Source organism: Lithobates pipiens, unplaced genomic scaffold, assembly GCF_037356315.1.
Source record: "Lithobates pipiens isolate NorthernLeopardFrog02 unplaced genomic scaffold, aLitPip1_a1.2 Scaffold_55, whole genome shotgun sequence".
Lineage (NCBI taxonomy): Eukaryota > Metazoa > Chordata > Amphibia > Anura > Ranidae > Lithobates > Lithobates pipiens.
This window is the reverse complement of record NW_027507877.1, coordinates 1,734,068-1,750,901: the sequence shown is the minus strand read 5'-3', so window position 1 is coordinate 1,750,901 and position 16,834 is coordinate 1,734,068. Positions and strand designations below refer to the sequence as shown.

At 46.7% G+C, this 16,834-nt stretch overlaps 1 protein-coding gene and 1 long non-coding RNA gene across 2 annotated transcripts in view; both read left to right on the top strand.

The window, feature by feature from the left end:
- Nucleotides 1-3,596, top strand: part of LOC143957710 (cytosolic phospholipase A2 gamma-like) — a 136,713-nt gene extending 133,117 nt beyond the window's left edge. The window contains exon 17 of the mRNA XM_077467405.1: nt 3,130-3,596. Coding sequence (XP_077323531.1) covers nt 3,130-3,314 — 185 coding nt within the window. The 3' untranslated portion in view covers nt 3,315-3,596. The remainder of the gene's footprint in view (nt 1-3,129) is intronic.
- Nucleotides 3,597-15,767: 12,171 nt separating this feature from the next.
- LOC143957692 (uncharacterized) lies at nt 15,768-15,938 on the top strand. The gene is made up of 2 exons (XR_013270070.1): nt 15,768-15,798; nt 15,880-15,938. It is a non-coding gene; the product is annotated as an uncharacterized LOC143957692 (long non-coding RNA).
- Nucleotides 15,939-16,834: the final 896 nt, after the last annotated feature.

Genomic DNA, 16,834 nt, shown 5'->3' with positions numbered 1-16,834 from the left:
ACCAAAACCCCCAGATCTTTCTCCACTATGGATCCCCCCAGATCCTTCTCCACTAAGTCCTGGAACACAACGCCAAAGGATAGGAACCCCCAAGAGCTAGACAACACCAGTCTTGGAATACATCAGGATTCACCCATTGCTCCTGGGGCCGCTCTCCCAGGAATGCCATCCGCAATGCCCGTTGGTCACTGGCCCGTTATTCTTGGGTTGGAAAGCACTTGCCCTGTTTTATACCAGCGAGCTGGAGGGCTCCAATCCAGAGCTCCACCCGAATCTGCTGCCTGAGCTCCAGGTATTTATCCTCAGACACAGTCCTGGTGTATGCCGAAAGGACGATCCGCAGCAGCCCCGGGAACTGTGATGCCAGGTCCATATCTCCACTGGGGTGACCGAAGTCTGCTATCCTGATCTTGGATCCAGCTGGAGGTTTGGATGTCCCAGACTGCAGGAAGCAACCCACTGCTTGCCACCAATGCGACGGAACCTATCCCCCACGAGTCCAATGGATCTGGCTATTCCTGATGAACTCCGAGACTGGTGTTGTCTAGTTCTTGGGGGTTCCTATAGCCAGATCCATTGGACTCGTGGGGGATAGGTTCAGTCGCAATGTGTTTTTCTACAAAAAAGAAAGCTTTTTTTGTGAGTAGGCAGGTACATTTCCTAAATACAACGTCTAATTAACACGGGACACGAACCTCCTTGATGGTTAAAAAAATACAAGATAATAATGTTATTGTGGTAACTTGACACACCAAAAAAAAATGATTAGCCCTTATACACACGGTCGGACATTCCGACGGAAAATGTCCGATCGGATCTTGTTGTCGGATAATCCGACCGTGTGTGGGCTCCATCGGACTGTTTCTGTCGGAATATCCGACGGACAAGGTTTTAGAGCTGGGCTATAAAACTTTCCGACAACATGATCCTATCGGACTTTGTCCGATTGTGTGTAGAGAATTCCGATCGGACAAAGTGCCACGCATGCTCAGATCAAATTCCTTGACCAAAGCTATTAGCTACTAGCCTGAACGTAGTCCCGCTATAACGAAATAACGCCATCACGTTACGTGCGATCGGATTTTCCGACAACTTTGTCCAACCGTGTGTATGCAACACAAGTTTCGGACAAAATCCGTCGGACAAAATCCGACGGATTTTGTTGTCGGAATGTCCGACCCGTGTGTACAAGGGCTTAGATCTGGAGATCACTCGCAAATAATTTTTCAATAATCAAAAAAAAAAAAAGGAGGAGATCTTGATGAAATAAAAAAATAAAAAAGATGACTATAAAAAATAATTCTAAACATTATTAAGGAGCCCTGGCTTTAAAAAAAAAAAAAAGATTATTCATTAGATTAAGAAAAATAATAAAGAAATACATTTGTGAGAACTCTGTGTGAATATCAGCAGCAAAATATCTTCATTCTTCTAGCATTATAAAGAAGAAGAGAATGCGCCACATTAACCACTTGCTTACTGGGCACTTAAACCCCCCTCAGTCCCAGACCAATTTTCAGCTTTCAGCGCTGATGCACTTTGAATGACAATTACGCGGGCATACAACACTGTACACAAATGAAATTTTTATCATTTTTTTCCCACAAATAGAGCTTTCTTTTGGTGGTATTTAATTACAGCTCTGAGTTTTATTTTTTGCTAAACAAACAAAAAAAGATGCAAAAAAAAAATAAATAAAAAAAAAATCATGTTTAATAGTTTGTTATAAAATTTTGCAAACAGGTAATTTTTCTCCTTCATTGAAGTGCGCTGATGAGGCGGCACTGATAGACTGCATTGGTGGGCACTGATAGGCTGCATTAATGGGCACTGATAGGCTGCACTGGTGGGCACTGATAGGCATAGTTAAGGCGGCACTAATAGGCACAGATAAGGCGGCACCGATGGGCACAGATAAGGCGGCACTGATGGGCACAGATAAGATGGCATGGATGGGTGGCACAGATGGGTGGCACGGATGGGTGGCACTAAGGGGCACTGATAGGTACCACTGATAGATGGGACTGATGGGCACTGATAGGTGGCACTGATAGGTGGCTCTGATAGGTGGCACTGTTGGGCACTGATGGGCGGCACTGCTGGGCACTGATGAGCACTGATGGGCGGCACTGCTGGGCACGGATATGTGGCACTGGGGTGAAGCACCTTTGTTGAGGCAGATTGTGGGCACTGCTGGGTGGCACTGTGGGCACTGCTGGGTGGCACTATGGGCACTGCTGGATGGCACTGACAGGGGGGACACATTTTTTATTGATGTGGCAAAGCAGGGGGCAGGTGGGCACTGGCAGGGGGCAGGTGGGCACTGGCAGGGCTGGCCGTGATCGGGACTGATGTCCCGATCACGGCCGTCAGTGATCGGCTCTTTTTTTTTCTCCTCGCGCTGTCAGCGCGAGGAGGAATAATAGCCGATTACCGGCTCCGTTATATCACATGATCAGCTGTCATTGGCTGACAGCTGATCACGTGATAAGGGGTCGGGATCAACCCCTTGCTCGGATCAGTGATCAGGCGAGTCTCATAGACTCGCCGATCACAGAGCGCGCTGTGCGCACCCCTCAGGGGGCGCGCAGGCCGCTCGTGCACGTGACGACGTCAATAGACGTAGTCCCGGCAAAGGAGATCCGCGCTGTAGCCGTCATTCGGCTATAGCGCGGGTCTCAACTGGTTAAACTATTTAAAAAATTTAATCGTGACGAAGGTGCTATTTCCATCACGAACGCTAGTTTCACCAGACCGAGCGCTTCCGTCTCGTACTTGCTTCCGAGCATGCGTGATTTTTGGGTGCGTCGGAAACAGCATACAGACGAGACGTTAGAAAAAATGTAAAACATGGTCTCTATCTAAGTCCGTTTGAATTTTCGATGGAAAAAGGGGGCGTACACACACGGTCGGAATATACAATGAAAAGATTCCATCTGACTTTTTCTGTTGGAAATTGCCAACCGTGTGTATAAATGTTCCAAAACAAACATAAGGTGGTCAGACTCTACATGCGGACATGTTTGTAAGATACGGGAGAAGTCGTTTTATAGTAAAAAAATCTCACTGATAATTCAGTCATTGCTATATTTTAATTCTACAATCTGATACATGTCGTGTTTCTTTCAGATGCCAAAAAAATAAAGAACTTATCTAAGAAGTATAACACATGTGTTTGTTCCTATTCTGAATATATGATGGAAGAACTGCTAGGCATCGCTAAGAAAAATGTGGAGAGCAGTAAGGACGACATAAGAAAACAAATAAAAGAATGTGTAAAGAGGAGTAACATGAGGGGGATGTCACAGACATAAGAGGCGAGGACTAATGAAAATGCCGGCAACTTGGATAAAATACAACGAGGGCTCAAAAGTCAATCTTCTTGTGCACAGTGGCCGGCCGTGCTCCACCAATCGTTATGTACCGCTCTTCTGTAATGGTGGCCCCATAACCACCACCGGCACCCTTGATATTTAGACGCTCTCTTATTGATGAAACATTCTTTCTCTTTTCTCTTCGCTAGTTTAAGCATTTGCTCATTGGTTTATTTTTCTTGTTAGTTTATGTGCTTTTTCGTAAAAATTCGAATGATCTGATTGTATGTCGAATACTTGAAATACAAGAAACACAATTCATTGAAAAATAAATACAATGTGGGCTAAAATATTTTATAGACATTCATTAAGTCATTCTTATGCCGTGTACACGCGGTCGGACTTTTCAACGGACTAGGTCCGACAGTATTTCCGACGGACTTTGCAGCGGAACTTTCCAAACAAAACGGACTTGGCCACACACGATCGGACTAATGCCCCGTACCCGAGGTCGGACATTCCGACCACAAAATCCGTCTGATTTTTTTTCCGACTGATTTTGTCCGAAACTTGTCTTTGTATACACATGGTGCCCACAAAGTTGTCGGAAAATCCGATCCTTCTGAATGAGGTGACGTCGTACACGTACGTCGGGGACTATAATCATGCCAGTAGCCAATAGCTTTCGTCTCTTCGTTTATTCTGAACACGCATGGCACTTTGTCCATCGGAATTGTCTGCACGCGATCGGAATGTATGCGATCGGACCTTGTTGTCGGAAAATTTTAGATCCTGCTCTCAAACTTTGTGATCGGATTTTTTGACAACAAGATCCGATCTGACTTTTTCCATCGGAATTTCCGATACAGTACAGGGCATAAGTCAGTCGAAAAGCCTGTTCGTTTTGAACGTGATGACGTAAACGGGACTAAACAAGGAAGTTCAATAGCCAGTAGCCAATATCTTCCCTTGCCCAGCACACAGACGAACTGTTTTAGTCCATCGGACAGATTTGAAACATGTTCTATTTCTAGGTCAGTCGGTCTTTTGGGGGAAAAAAAAGTCCACTGGAGCCCACACGCGGTCGAATTGTCCGACGGATTACGGTCAGCCGGACCAAGTCTGCCGGAAAGTCCGATCGTGTGTACGCGGCATTAAAAGGAGGTCAGCACCTTAACCCTATGTTTTCGGGGATGTGGACAGAAAGGTGATATGTATCATGTCTGGTGGTCTTGCCCGAAGATCCGACAGTTCTGGATCAGAGTATTTAACTTAATTTACACGGTGACTGGGCAAAATATACCCAGAAAAGCCAAAACGGGGTTGTTTAGCGATCTCCCGGAGGAGATCCCTAGACATCAGCGTACTCTTTTATATTCTTCATTCTTTTAGCAGATAAAATAATCATTGCACATGCATGGAAACCACCCATAATCAATATTGTCCTGGTGAAACACAAAAAATATCATGGATCATGATCCATGAAAAACTGACTAGTTTTCGACAAGATAGGCAAACTTCTCAAGGTTGGAACCCTTGGATCTCTTATCTCCAGGCTCCTTGAGAGAGTGGCTGGTTTGTGGGGAAATACCCGGAGTGAAGAGACTTACGCAACCCTACTCTTTTATAACCTCCTCCCCATTTCAAACGTATTCTCCCCCCCCCCCCTCCTTCCCCTTTCCGTCTCTTTTCTCCTCCCCCTTTTTTATTTTATTTACTTGTTCTCAGTTCTGTAATGCCAAATGGCAAACTTCTGATAGGATGGTGTTAGGGGACGATAAAGTCTCCTCAACTTTGTTATATATTCGTGATTAATATGTTTTTAGTAAGGTTTAATGGATCAAGAAAATTGATCCTATAGGATTACGCATCCCTGTTGTAACTATTACATGACGATTAATGAAACATAAACATCTGTATGTTGACTTAAACCTGTAATAAATACTTTTAAGGTGTCATAAATAAAGTAGATAGATACTGGACAATAGCCATAAAAAAAGGTTTTTATTCCAAAAAATAATAATATACAATAGATTAAAATGATCCACATCAAATTTTGTACACAACAAAATAATTAATCGGGGGTGAAAAACTTTATTGATGCCTTTTTCGATCCTGTTGATCTTATTACTACTATTGTGATTAAAAATCCAAATTAGTAATTTCTTGGCAACGTTGGTAAGATCTTAAGCCGCGTACACACGGGCGGACTGTCTGGCCAACTTAGTCCGTCAGACAATCCGACGGACAGTCCGTCATACTTTCGAATGAACGGACTTGACCACACACACCACTTTTTGAGCGGACTAATATGGCGTACTAAGTCCGCCATACTATCCGCCCTACTTTTGAAATGAACGGACTCGCCCACACACGCGGAGGAAAGTCCGCTCATTTCGAGCGCGTCTCCAGGTAGGCGGGGCCCGCGAAGGAGACGCCGCTGACCCCGCCGCCTGGTATGGACTTAAAGGGGAACCCCAACGACGAAAAAAAACGGCGTGGGGGTCCCCCCCAAGTCCACAACAGACCCTTGTCCGGCCAGGAAAGGGGGGCGAGCGAGCGCCCCCCCTCCTAAACCGTACCAGGCCGCGTGCCCTCAACATGGGGGGGTGCCTTGGGGAAGGGGGGGCCGCGCGGCCCCCCCCACCCCAAAGCACCTTGTCCCCAGGTTGATGAGGACAAGGGCCTCTTCCCGACAACCCTGGCCGTTGGTTGTCGGGGACAAGACCCCCGAAGTCGGGAGAAGAGGCCGGCGGCGAGGAAGAAAGCCGGACTCCTCCGCTAGCAAAAGAGCTACAAGAAGATAGCGGAGGAGTCCGGCGAGAAGACCCCCGAAGACGGAAGACCCCCGGAGCTGTGCAATAAAGTATTTTATCTCGTGTGTTGTGTTTTTTTTGTACTTTTATTTTACAGGTGAATGGGTAGGGGTACATTGTACCCCATACTCATTCACATAGGGTGGGGGGCCGGTATCTGGGGGCCCCCTTATTAAAGGGGGCTCCCGGATTCCGATAAGCCCCCCGCCCGCAGACCCCGACAACCAACAGCCAGGGTTGTCGGGAAGAGGCCCTTGTCCTCATCAACATGGGGACAAGGTGCTTTGGGGTGGGGGGGGCCATGCGGCCCCCCTTCCCCAAGGCACCCCCCATGTTGAGGGCACGCGGCCTGGTACGGCTCAGGAGGGGGGGCGCTCGCTCGGACAAGGGTCTGTTGTGGACTTGGGGGGTACCCCACGCCGATTTTTTTCGGCATTGGGGCTCCCCTTTAAGTCCATACCAGGCGGCGGGGCCAGCGACGTCTCCTTCGCGGGCCCCGCCTACCTGGATACCCGCTCGAAATGAGCGGACTTTTCTCCGGGCGGGAAAAGTCCGCTCATTTAAAAAGTACGGCGGACTGGCATACACACGGGCGGATTGTCCGCTGAAATGCGAGTCCGACGGACAGTATTACGGAAATTCCTAAATACTTAGTCCGCCAGACTGCACGCTGAAAAAGTCCGCTGAAGCCCACACATGAGCGGACTGTCCGCTGAAATGTGTTTCGGCGGACTAAGTTGGCCACACAGTCTGCCCGTGTGTACGCGGCTTTACATGGACTTTCACACCTATTGTGTAATATGTCTTTGCTATGCCTGTCTAGTCTATAATAAATGCACGTGTATTAGACATGTGCATTCGTTTTCGTCCGAATGCATTTTCGTCCGAATTTCAGCTATTTTCGTTTTCATTTTGACAAACGATAACGAAAGCACAGAATTCGGAAAACGAAAGATCCGACATAAATAAATGCTTTATTTTCGTTTTCATTGCTACAACAGATCGATATAGAATAGGAGATTCGACATGACCCTGACAATAACAAGCTGTCTATAGAACCTGTGGTCGAATGTGCCTAACCTTACCTCTATTAGTCCAAGATTATATAGAGAAAAGATTCTGCAAGTTACTGTCCTAAAAAGTGTTTGGGGACCCGGGTCCTGCCCCAGGGGACATGGATCAATGCAAAAAAAAAGTTTTAAAAACAGTCGTTTTTTAGGGAGCAGTGATTTTAATAATGATTAAAGTGAAACAATAAAAGTGTAATATTCCTTTAAATTTCGTAGGGGGGGGGGGGTGTCTATAGTATGCCTGTGAAGGGGCTCATGTTTCTGGTGCTTAGAATTGTCCCTGCACAAAGTGTCATTTATTTTGGAAAAAAAGTCCTTTAAAATCACTCGCAGCTATTATGAATTGTCGGCTCCCGTAATACAGAGAAAACTCATTGAAAGTCATTGATAAAAAAAAAAAATAAATAAATAAATAAAAAAGCGTGGGGGTCCCCCAAATTCAATTACCAGGCCCTTCAGGTCTGGTATGGATATTAAGGGGAACCCTGCGTCAAATTAAAAAAAAAATTGATGTGGGGTTCCCCCTAAATATCCATACCAGACCCTTCAGGTCTGGTATGGATATTAAGGGGAACCCCACATCAAATAAAAAAAAATTGACGTGGGGGTCCCCCTAAAAATCCATACCAGACCCTTTATCCGAGCACGCAACCTGGCAGGCCGCAGGAAAAGAGGGGGGGGGGCGAGAGAGCGGCCCCCCCTCCCTCCTGAACCGTACCAGGCCACATGCCCTCAACATTGGGAGGATGCTTTGGGGGTCTGTGACCCCTCAAAGCACCTTGTCCCCATGTTGATGAGGACAAGGGCCTCATCCTCACAACCTTGGCTGGTGGTTGTGAGGGTCTGCGGGCGGGGGGCTTATCAGAATCTGGGAGCCCCCTTTAACAAGGGGACCCCCAGATCCCGCCCCCCCCGTTTGAAATGGTAAGGGGGTACAAAAGTACCCCTACCATTTCACAAAGAAAGTGTAAAAAATAGTTAAATAAGACAAAAACACTTTTGAAAAATTCCTTTATTAAAAATAAAAAAAAATAAAAAAAAGATTCCAGCGGTGGTAATCCACTCTTGCTATTCAGCGACGGACGATCATCTCTCCGGGTTCCAGCGACGCTGATCTCAGCCAGCACAGCAAATCCATCCATCTTCTGTCTCCACTGAGGAGACACTGAGGGGATTTCGGCGGCCTTATGTTTGTTATATGTGGAGGGCGGGGCCACCCATCACCTGACCCCGCCCCCCTCTGACGCAAGGGGAAACCCGGGCTTCCCCGTGACGTATGGGTGACCCCGCACCCCTCTGATGTAACACAGGCAGGTTTCTGTTACATCAGAGGGCACCCCTTCACGGGCATACTATAGACACCCCCCCTATGAAATTTAAAGGAATATTACACTTTTATTGTTTCACTTTATTCATTATTAAAATCACTGCTCCCGAAAAAACGGCCATTTTTAAAACTTTTTTTTGCATTGATACATGTCCCCTGGGGCAGGACCCGGGTCCCCAAACACTTTTTAGGACAGTAACTTGCAAATTAGCCTTTAAAATTAGCACTTTAAATTTTGAACGTTGGAGTCCCATAGACTTTAATAGGGTTCTAAAGTTCACACGAAGTATGCTATATACTAGCTCCGTCGAATCTTCTTTATACATTCGACAGACACCATAAGCCTTCAGATTTGACCGTAATTCATGTGGATTTTTCAGACAAATGCAATTTTTGAACAAAAAACAAATTAAATAAAAACGAATTTCGGGAGTAACTAAATAAATACATTTTTCGGACGTAACGTAACGTCCGAAACGAAATATTTTACTCTGCACATGTCTAACGTATATATGATTGTATCTTTTTTTTTATCTGTTATGAAGTCTTATCCATATCTTTCTATTGTCTCTAGCCCACCTTACAATGTACCTAAACTCCTGAGGAAGCTCAGATGAGCGAAACATGTTGAGTGGTATATTTTGAGTGGTATTATTCGCTTCAATCATATATTTTGTCGTGTACAAAATTTGACGTGGATAATTTGAATCTATTGTATATTATTATTATTTTTTGTAATAAAAAACTTTTTTTTATCGATATTGTCCAATATCTATCTACTTTGTTCATGACACCTTAAAAGTCCCGGGGGTTTGTCCACCCCGCTGTCCTTTACTTTGTTTCCATGTATTTGGAATGCGGTGTCCAGTTTGATGTTTCTGCCCTCATTATATTGATTGTGATGTAATAAAAACCATTAAAAAAAAAAGGAGGTCAGCAATAGTACTGTCAGGTCACCTAGAGCCCAGGTGACAGGGATTAGGAGTGCACCGCAAGGTTGTGGACTCTACGGCTGACTGCTGCGAACGGGAGCCAAGGTGATAGGAAGGCAGGGCCACCAGAACACCAAGATGGATCCCACCGGGGTTAGAGCGTTCCCTGGGGCGCGGAGTCTAAGAGCCAGCAGGTGTTCACCAAAGCCTCGAGTGGTGAGGATAGACTTGGCTGCAACTGGCTCCAGGTCGCGACCCCCAGGGTCCCCCAGCTCACACCCACAGTAGGCAACAGGAGGATAGGGATGGTGAGGGACAAAGCCAAGGTCGGGGCCACAAGCAGACAGGAATAGTCGGGGACACGCCAAAAGGTCAGGATCACAGGCAAACAGGGATAGTCAAGGACATGCCAAAGTCAGTAACGGAAAACAGTAGAAGAGCACACGGAAGCTAACACACAAAGGTTGATCAGCAGGATTGGCTTGCAGTGCACAGGTTAATATAGAGCTCTCTGATAGGAACTAGGGTGGAGCCATGCCAGAGGATGGATTATAAAAGCAGTCAGGTGAGGGTCGGCTGGTCTCTAGAAATGAACACATGGAGACAGGTAAGCAGACGAACTCTATTGCATAACCATGACAGTACCCCCCCTCTTACGAGGCCTCCCCCTTCCCCGCCTGGGACCAGGGTTAGAGGGGAACTTCAAATTAAACTCCCTCAACAGACGAGGTGCAAAGACCTCGGAAGCCGAAATCCACGACCTCTCCTCAGGACCAAAACCTTTCCAGTGCACGAGGTACTGGAGAATGCCTCTACAGAGTCGGGAATCCAAAATTTGGCTAACCTCATACTCCTGATCATCCTCAGAGACCGGTGCTACGGTAGAGAGAGGACGAGAGAACTTATTGAGGACTAAAGGCTTCAGAAGGGCAACATGGAAGGAGTTAGAGATTTTGAGGCTTTTGGGAATCTGGAGCTTGAAACAAACCGGATTCAGTTTAGAAATTATGGTGTATGGACCAATGAATCTTGGGGCAAATTTGAGAGAAGGAACCTGGAGTTTGATGTTCCTGGTGGAGAGCCAGACTTTGTCTCCTGGCTAAGGAGAAGGTGGCTTACGCCTGCGACGATCAGCAAAACTCTTGAATTTGTTGGCAGCTTTCTGGAGGGAATCATGAATGTCAGCCCACATGGAATTGAATGATTCCTGAACAGTAGCCAAAGCTGGAATGTCAAAAGAACAAGTCATAGGAAGAGGAAGCTGAGGATGTCTTCCATAAACAGTGACAAAGGGTGTTTTCTGAGAACTGACATTAACATGATTATTGTGGGAGAACTCAGCCCACGGTAATAGTGATGCCAAATCATCATGATGGGCAAAGACCAGTACGGAGAAAGACCTCCAACTCCTGATTAACTCTCTCAGTCTGGCCATTGGATTGGGGATGATAAGAAGAGGTAAAATCCAAGGTAATGTTGAGGGATTTGCAAAAGGCTCTCCAAAAACGAGAAGTAAACTGCACACCCCTGTCTGAAACGACATGAGAAGGAACACCATGAAGGCGGAAAATCTCTCGTACAAAAATGGGAACCAAGGCAGGGGCAGAAGAGAGACCAGGAAGAGGAACAAAATGAGCCATCTTGGAGAACCGATCGATTACTACCCAAATGTCCGTATTATTCTCCGACAGTGGAAGATCAGTGATAAAATCCATTAGCGATATGAGACCAGGGCTCCTTAGGAATGGGAAAGGGTATGAGAAGACCAGCAGGGGCTTGAGTGGAAGATTTAGACTGAGCACAGACGTGACAAGCCTTAACATAGTCTTTAACATCCAAGCAGAGATTAGGCCACCAGTAGTGACGACTGATGAGCAGGAAGGATCGGAGGAACCCAGCATGACCTGCCACCTTGGAATCATGTCCCCAACAAAGGATCTTAGTTCTTAACTCCGTGGGAACAAAGGTCTTACCAGGAGGAATTTTTGATTCCAGGGTGGTAGAATGGGCAACAATGCATGAGGTAGGAATGATCGGCTCAGGATCAGGGTTGGACTCCTCGTCCAAAGTGTCAAATGACCTAGAGAGCGCATCAGCTCGACCGTTGCAGGAACCAGGTTTGTACGTAATCGTGAATTTAAAACGAGAAAAGAAGAGACTCCACCTGGCCTGTCTGGGGTTCAGACCTTTAGCATTCTGTAGGTACTGTAGATTCTTATGATCAGTAAAGATCGTTATGGAGTGAGGGGAACCTTCCAGGAGATGACGCCACTCCTCCAACGCCAATTTAATTGCGAGAAGTTCCCAATCACCAATGGCATAATTTCTCTCTGCCTGAGAATTTTTTTTGGAGAAGAACGCACATGGTTGACGTTTCTTCTCAAAGTCCTGAAGAAGCACAGCTCCCACCCCCATCGAAGAAGCATCCACTTCAATAAAAAATGGGTCCTCAGGATTTGGTCTCCTCAAGAGGGGTCCAGAGACAAAGGCCGGTTTCAGATCATGAAACGCAGAGACAGCCTCGGAAGGCCAGTCTTTGGCATTCGCACCCTTCTTGGTCAAAGCGATAATAGGCGCAGCAATGGAAGAGTAATTCTTTATGAACTGCCTATAATAATTGTGAAGCCAAGAAAGCGCTGTGTGGCCTTGAGGCTAGCGGGAAGGGGCCAGTTGGTAATGGATGAGACCTGTCCGGGATCCATGCGAAGACCCGCACTAGAAACAAAACATCCCAGAAACAGGACCTCGGAACATTCAAAGGAACATTTCTCCATCTTGGCATAGAGATTGTTCTCTCTAAGGCGCTGAAGTACGGTGCGTACATGGTTTCTGTGAGCAGGCAGATTTTCGGAAAAGATGAGAATATCATCCAGATAGATGACAACAAACTGGTACAGTAGATCCCTGAATATTTCATTGACAAAGTTCTGGAACACAGCTGGAGCATTACACAAACCAAAAGGCATAACCAGGTATTCGTAATGCCCGTCCCTAGTGTTAAACGCGGTCTTCCATTCGTCACCTTCCCGTATTCGAATGAGATTGTATGCACCTCTGAGATCCAACTTAGTGAAAATGGAAGCCCCCTTCAACCTGTCAAATAGCTCAGATATTAGAGGTATGGGGTAACGGTTTTTAATAGTCACAGCGTTTAAACCTCTATAGTCGATGCAGGGTCTGAGGGTACCATCCTTTTTGGCAACGAAAAAGAACCCTGCTCCTGCAGGCGATGAGGATTTCCGGATGAAACCTCTCTCCAGATTCTCGGCGACATACTCAGACATGGCCTGGGTCTCTGGAATGGACAAAGGGTAGGTACGACCCCTGGGCAGGGTTGCTCCAGGGACAAGATCAATAGCATAGTCAAAAGATCTGTGGGGAGGAAGCACCTCAGCAGACTTCTTGCAGAACACATCCCGGAAATCGCTGTATGCCGCGGGAAGATCGGACGATACAGATGTGGTAGCAATGGGAAGTTTCCTCTTGGGGGTCACCTTGGGAAGACAGGATGAGAAACACGAAGGACCCCAAGCCAGGATCTGCCCAGAGACCCAGTCCACATGTGGCGAGTGGAGCTGTAGCCAAGGAAGGCCCAATACAATGAGGGTAGAGGCCTTGGGTAGGATGAGGAAGGAGATCCACTCCTGGGGAGTATCCCTACCGACATCCTAATAGGTAGCGTCTGGAAACGGATAGGGCCCCCTGGGAGCACAGTGCCATCAATTGCCAAGACTACCAGTGGAGTAGCGAGGGGAGAAAGGGTAAGCTTCATAGAAGAAGCAGTTCTCCAGTCCATAAAATTGCTGGCAGCCCCGGAGTCCAGATATGCTAGGACCGATTAGGGAGAAGTACCTATATGGAGGAACACCAGAAGAAGGAGATGAGAAGGTGATGTTTCTGGGTCCAATACTCCACCTTCCAAATGTATTAGACCCGAGCGTTTCCCGGACGGAGCGAGCAGGAGACACGAAAATGACCCTTGCCCCCACAATAAAGACACAAGCCCAGAGTTCTGCGTCTAGCACGTTCTTCGGGGGGTTAGTCTGGTCCGGCCCAGCTACATGGGTTCCTCAGCAGACAGAGGATGCTGCACAGGGCGACGGGGAAAAATCTCAGGCTGACTAGGACCTAGGGCAGTGATGGCGAACCTTGGCACCCCAGATGTTTTGAAACTACATTTCCCATGATGCTCCACTACACTGAAGAGTGCATGAGCATCATGGGAAATGTAGTTCCAAAACATCTGGGGTGCCAAGGTTCGCCATCACTGACCTAAGGAGTGCTGGCGTCTTTTTTCTAAGGACTTCTCCTGGAAACGAATGTCAATCTGATTGCATAAGGAAATTACATCGTCCAGACCGGCGGGGATAGCTCTTCCTGCTAATTCGTCCTAACTCGGTTAGAGAGGCCATGTAAAAAGGTTGCGACCAGGGCCTCATTGTTCCAGCTCAATTCCGCTGTAAGGATACGGAACTGAAGTGCATATTGTTCCACTGAACAAGATTCTTGGTGAAGGCGTAAAAGGGCACTAGCCGCAGAAGAAACCCGAGCTGGCTCCTCGAAGATATTACGAAAGAGCTTCAAGAAGTTGGACAGGCTGGAAACCACTGGATCATTTTTCTCCCACAGGGGAGCAGCCCAGGCTAAAGCTTCACCGGAGAGGAGGGAAATTTTATAGGCTACCTTTGCCCGATCAGACAGAAAGTTTTGAGGCTGGAGCTCAAAATGAATGGTGCATTGGCTGAGGAAGCCCCTGCAGGCCTTGGAGTCCCCAGAGAAACGGGACGGAGCTGGCAGTACTAATGAATGCATGGATGCGACTGGTGCGATAGGTGCAGTCGCAAACTGTACTTGAGGCTGCAGGTTTGGGGTCCCCAAGGAAGCCTGTAGCTGCTCGGAGCGGGAAGCCAGATCCTGAACGAATCGCATCACCTGAGTGAGAGTGTGATTAGATTCCTGGGTTTCAAGTCTCAGAACTATGCCCTGCAAAGGATCGACTGCAGGAAGCGGCATGTCAGCCAGATCTATGGCTGATCAAACTGTCAGGTCACCTAGAGCCCAGGTGACAGATGCACACCGTAGGGCTTAGGAGTGCACCGCAAGGTTGTGGACCCTACAGCTGACTGCTGTGGACAGGGGTCAAGGTGACAGGAAGGCAGGGCCGCCAGAACAACAAGATGGATCCCACCGGGGTTAGAGCGTAAGATTCCCTGGGGCGCGGAGTCTAAGAGCCAGCAGGTGTTCACCAGAGCCTCGAGTGGTGAGGATGGACTTGGCTGCAACTGGCTCCAGGTCGCGACCCCCAGGGTCCCCCAGCTCACACCCACAGTAGGCAACAGGAGGATAGGGATGGTGAGGGACAAGCCAAGGTCGGGGCCACAAGCAGACAAGAATAGTCGGGGACACGCCAAAAGGTCAGGATCACAGGCAAACAGGGATAGTCAGGACACTCCAAAGATGGTAACGGAAAACAGTAGAAGAGCACACGGCAGGTAACAGGAAGCTAACACACAAAGGTTGATCAGCAGGATTGGCTAGCAGTGCACAGGTTAATATAGAGCTCTCTGATAGGAGCTAGGGTGGAGCCATGCCAGAGGATGGATTATAAAAGCAGTCAGGTGAGGCTGGTCTCTAGAAATTAACACATGGAGACAGGTAAGCAGACGAACTCTATTGCATAACCATGACACCTTTCATCTTTTCCGGCGCCAGCGGGATCCCAAACCAAACCCCCAAACCCCCCCCCCCCCCCATGTCACCACCAATCCCTTCATCTCTGTCATTTTCTTACCCCAGTGTTTCCCCTCTCATGCCAACCCTACACTACCCCCTTGTTCTCGCTCCGGGCTTTTCTTGAAGTTAATGCAAAGAGTCGATATTTGCAGTGTTGTCCCCGGGGCTTTTTTTTTTCAGCAGTAACATGGGGGGGAACACAGTTCCGGCACCTCCTGAACTGAATGGCAAGGGGTGCTGGGGTGTACTGGACGGTCTTTTGATGCTGGTTGCTGAGGAATCTATTGTTGCTGGAGGGAATTTATTTTTTGGGGAGGAAGGAGGTCATTACTGGTCCATATCCAGCAAAGAGACACCCCCATATTCAGCAAGAGACATCATCATCCAGCAATAATGTTTGGGGATTCTGAGTAATTTTCTAGCAAATAAATGATGATTTTTACATGTCATGGAGAAGTGACAGAATAGGAACGGTACAGAAGTGGTTAAAGATGTCTGGGAACCCATCCAATTATATGATACGTGGCCAGAATTATGAAATTCTGAAAACTCACACACCCTCCAGTAAACGTTGCCAACCACACTTCTCCCATCATCTGATTACTGGTACAGCCATCTCCATCCCGTCTTCTGTATATCTGAGCTCCTCCTCTTCACAAGTCTTACTACTGCATTCTGTTTTATCAGATTTACATGTTGGGAGATAAGCGGTGACCTACCTTCATCTCCAATGGCGGCCAATAAGGTGAGTGACTTTCTATTCATTTCCATCAGTGATAGCAAATCATTTCATACAAGCCGAGCGAAGAGCTCATGGCAGCCAATCAAAATGCATCCAGTACTTGTCTGTATTCTGTAATAACATTTCTAAATAAGTTACTGAATAACCCTCTGCGGAGAAAAAAAAAAAAAAAAGAAAACTTTTTGGCAGTGTTGGGTTATTATGAAATGTATCTAAACCTCGGAATGTTGTGCACTTGTAAAACCATGAGCACTAGAAAACCCAGAATGGAAACTTTGTTAACCCCCTTCCCTCTGTACGCCCCCTATAGACCAGGGCAGGTTTTAAATTTATGCTGTGGACTAGTTTATTTGGTAATAACTTTACTAAGATAACAAAGTAACACTTATATTGCTTTTTGTTTAAGGACAAGCAAATGTTATTTGTGCAGTTATCTTACAAAAATGTTTTTTTTTTTTTTTTATCAATCTGTAGACAAAAAAGTAACAAAACTAAAAAAAAAATTGCATATATTCTTTTTTGACCGGTGTTAGATAAAATTGAAATATGGGCAAAACTTTATTTTTTTTCATTTCGGTTAGAGTAATGCCTCGTACACACGATCGGACTTTCCGACAAAAAAAAACGTGGAATTTTGTCCGAAGGGCGTTGGCTCAAACTTGTCTTGCATACACACGGTCACACAAATGTTGGCCAACAATTACAAACGTAGTGACGTACTACGTGCTTTTTCAGCTCTTTAGTGCCACCCTTTGGAAGTTTTGTAAGTGTGGATTCGTGCTGCTTTACGCCAACCAGACATGTTGCGGAATCGGAGGAGATAACGTGTTATTTATTATTGGCCTTGGAGTCATTGCTTTGACATTATTTTTTGGATGAATAATTATGATTTGATTTAGT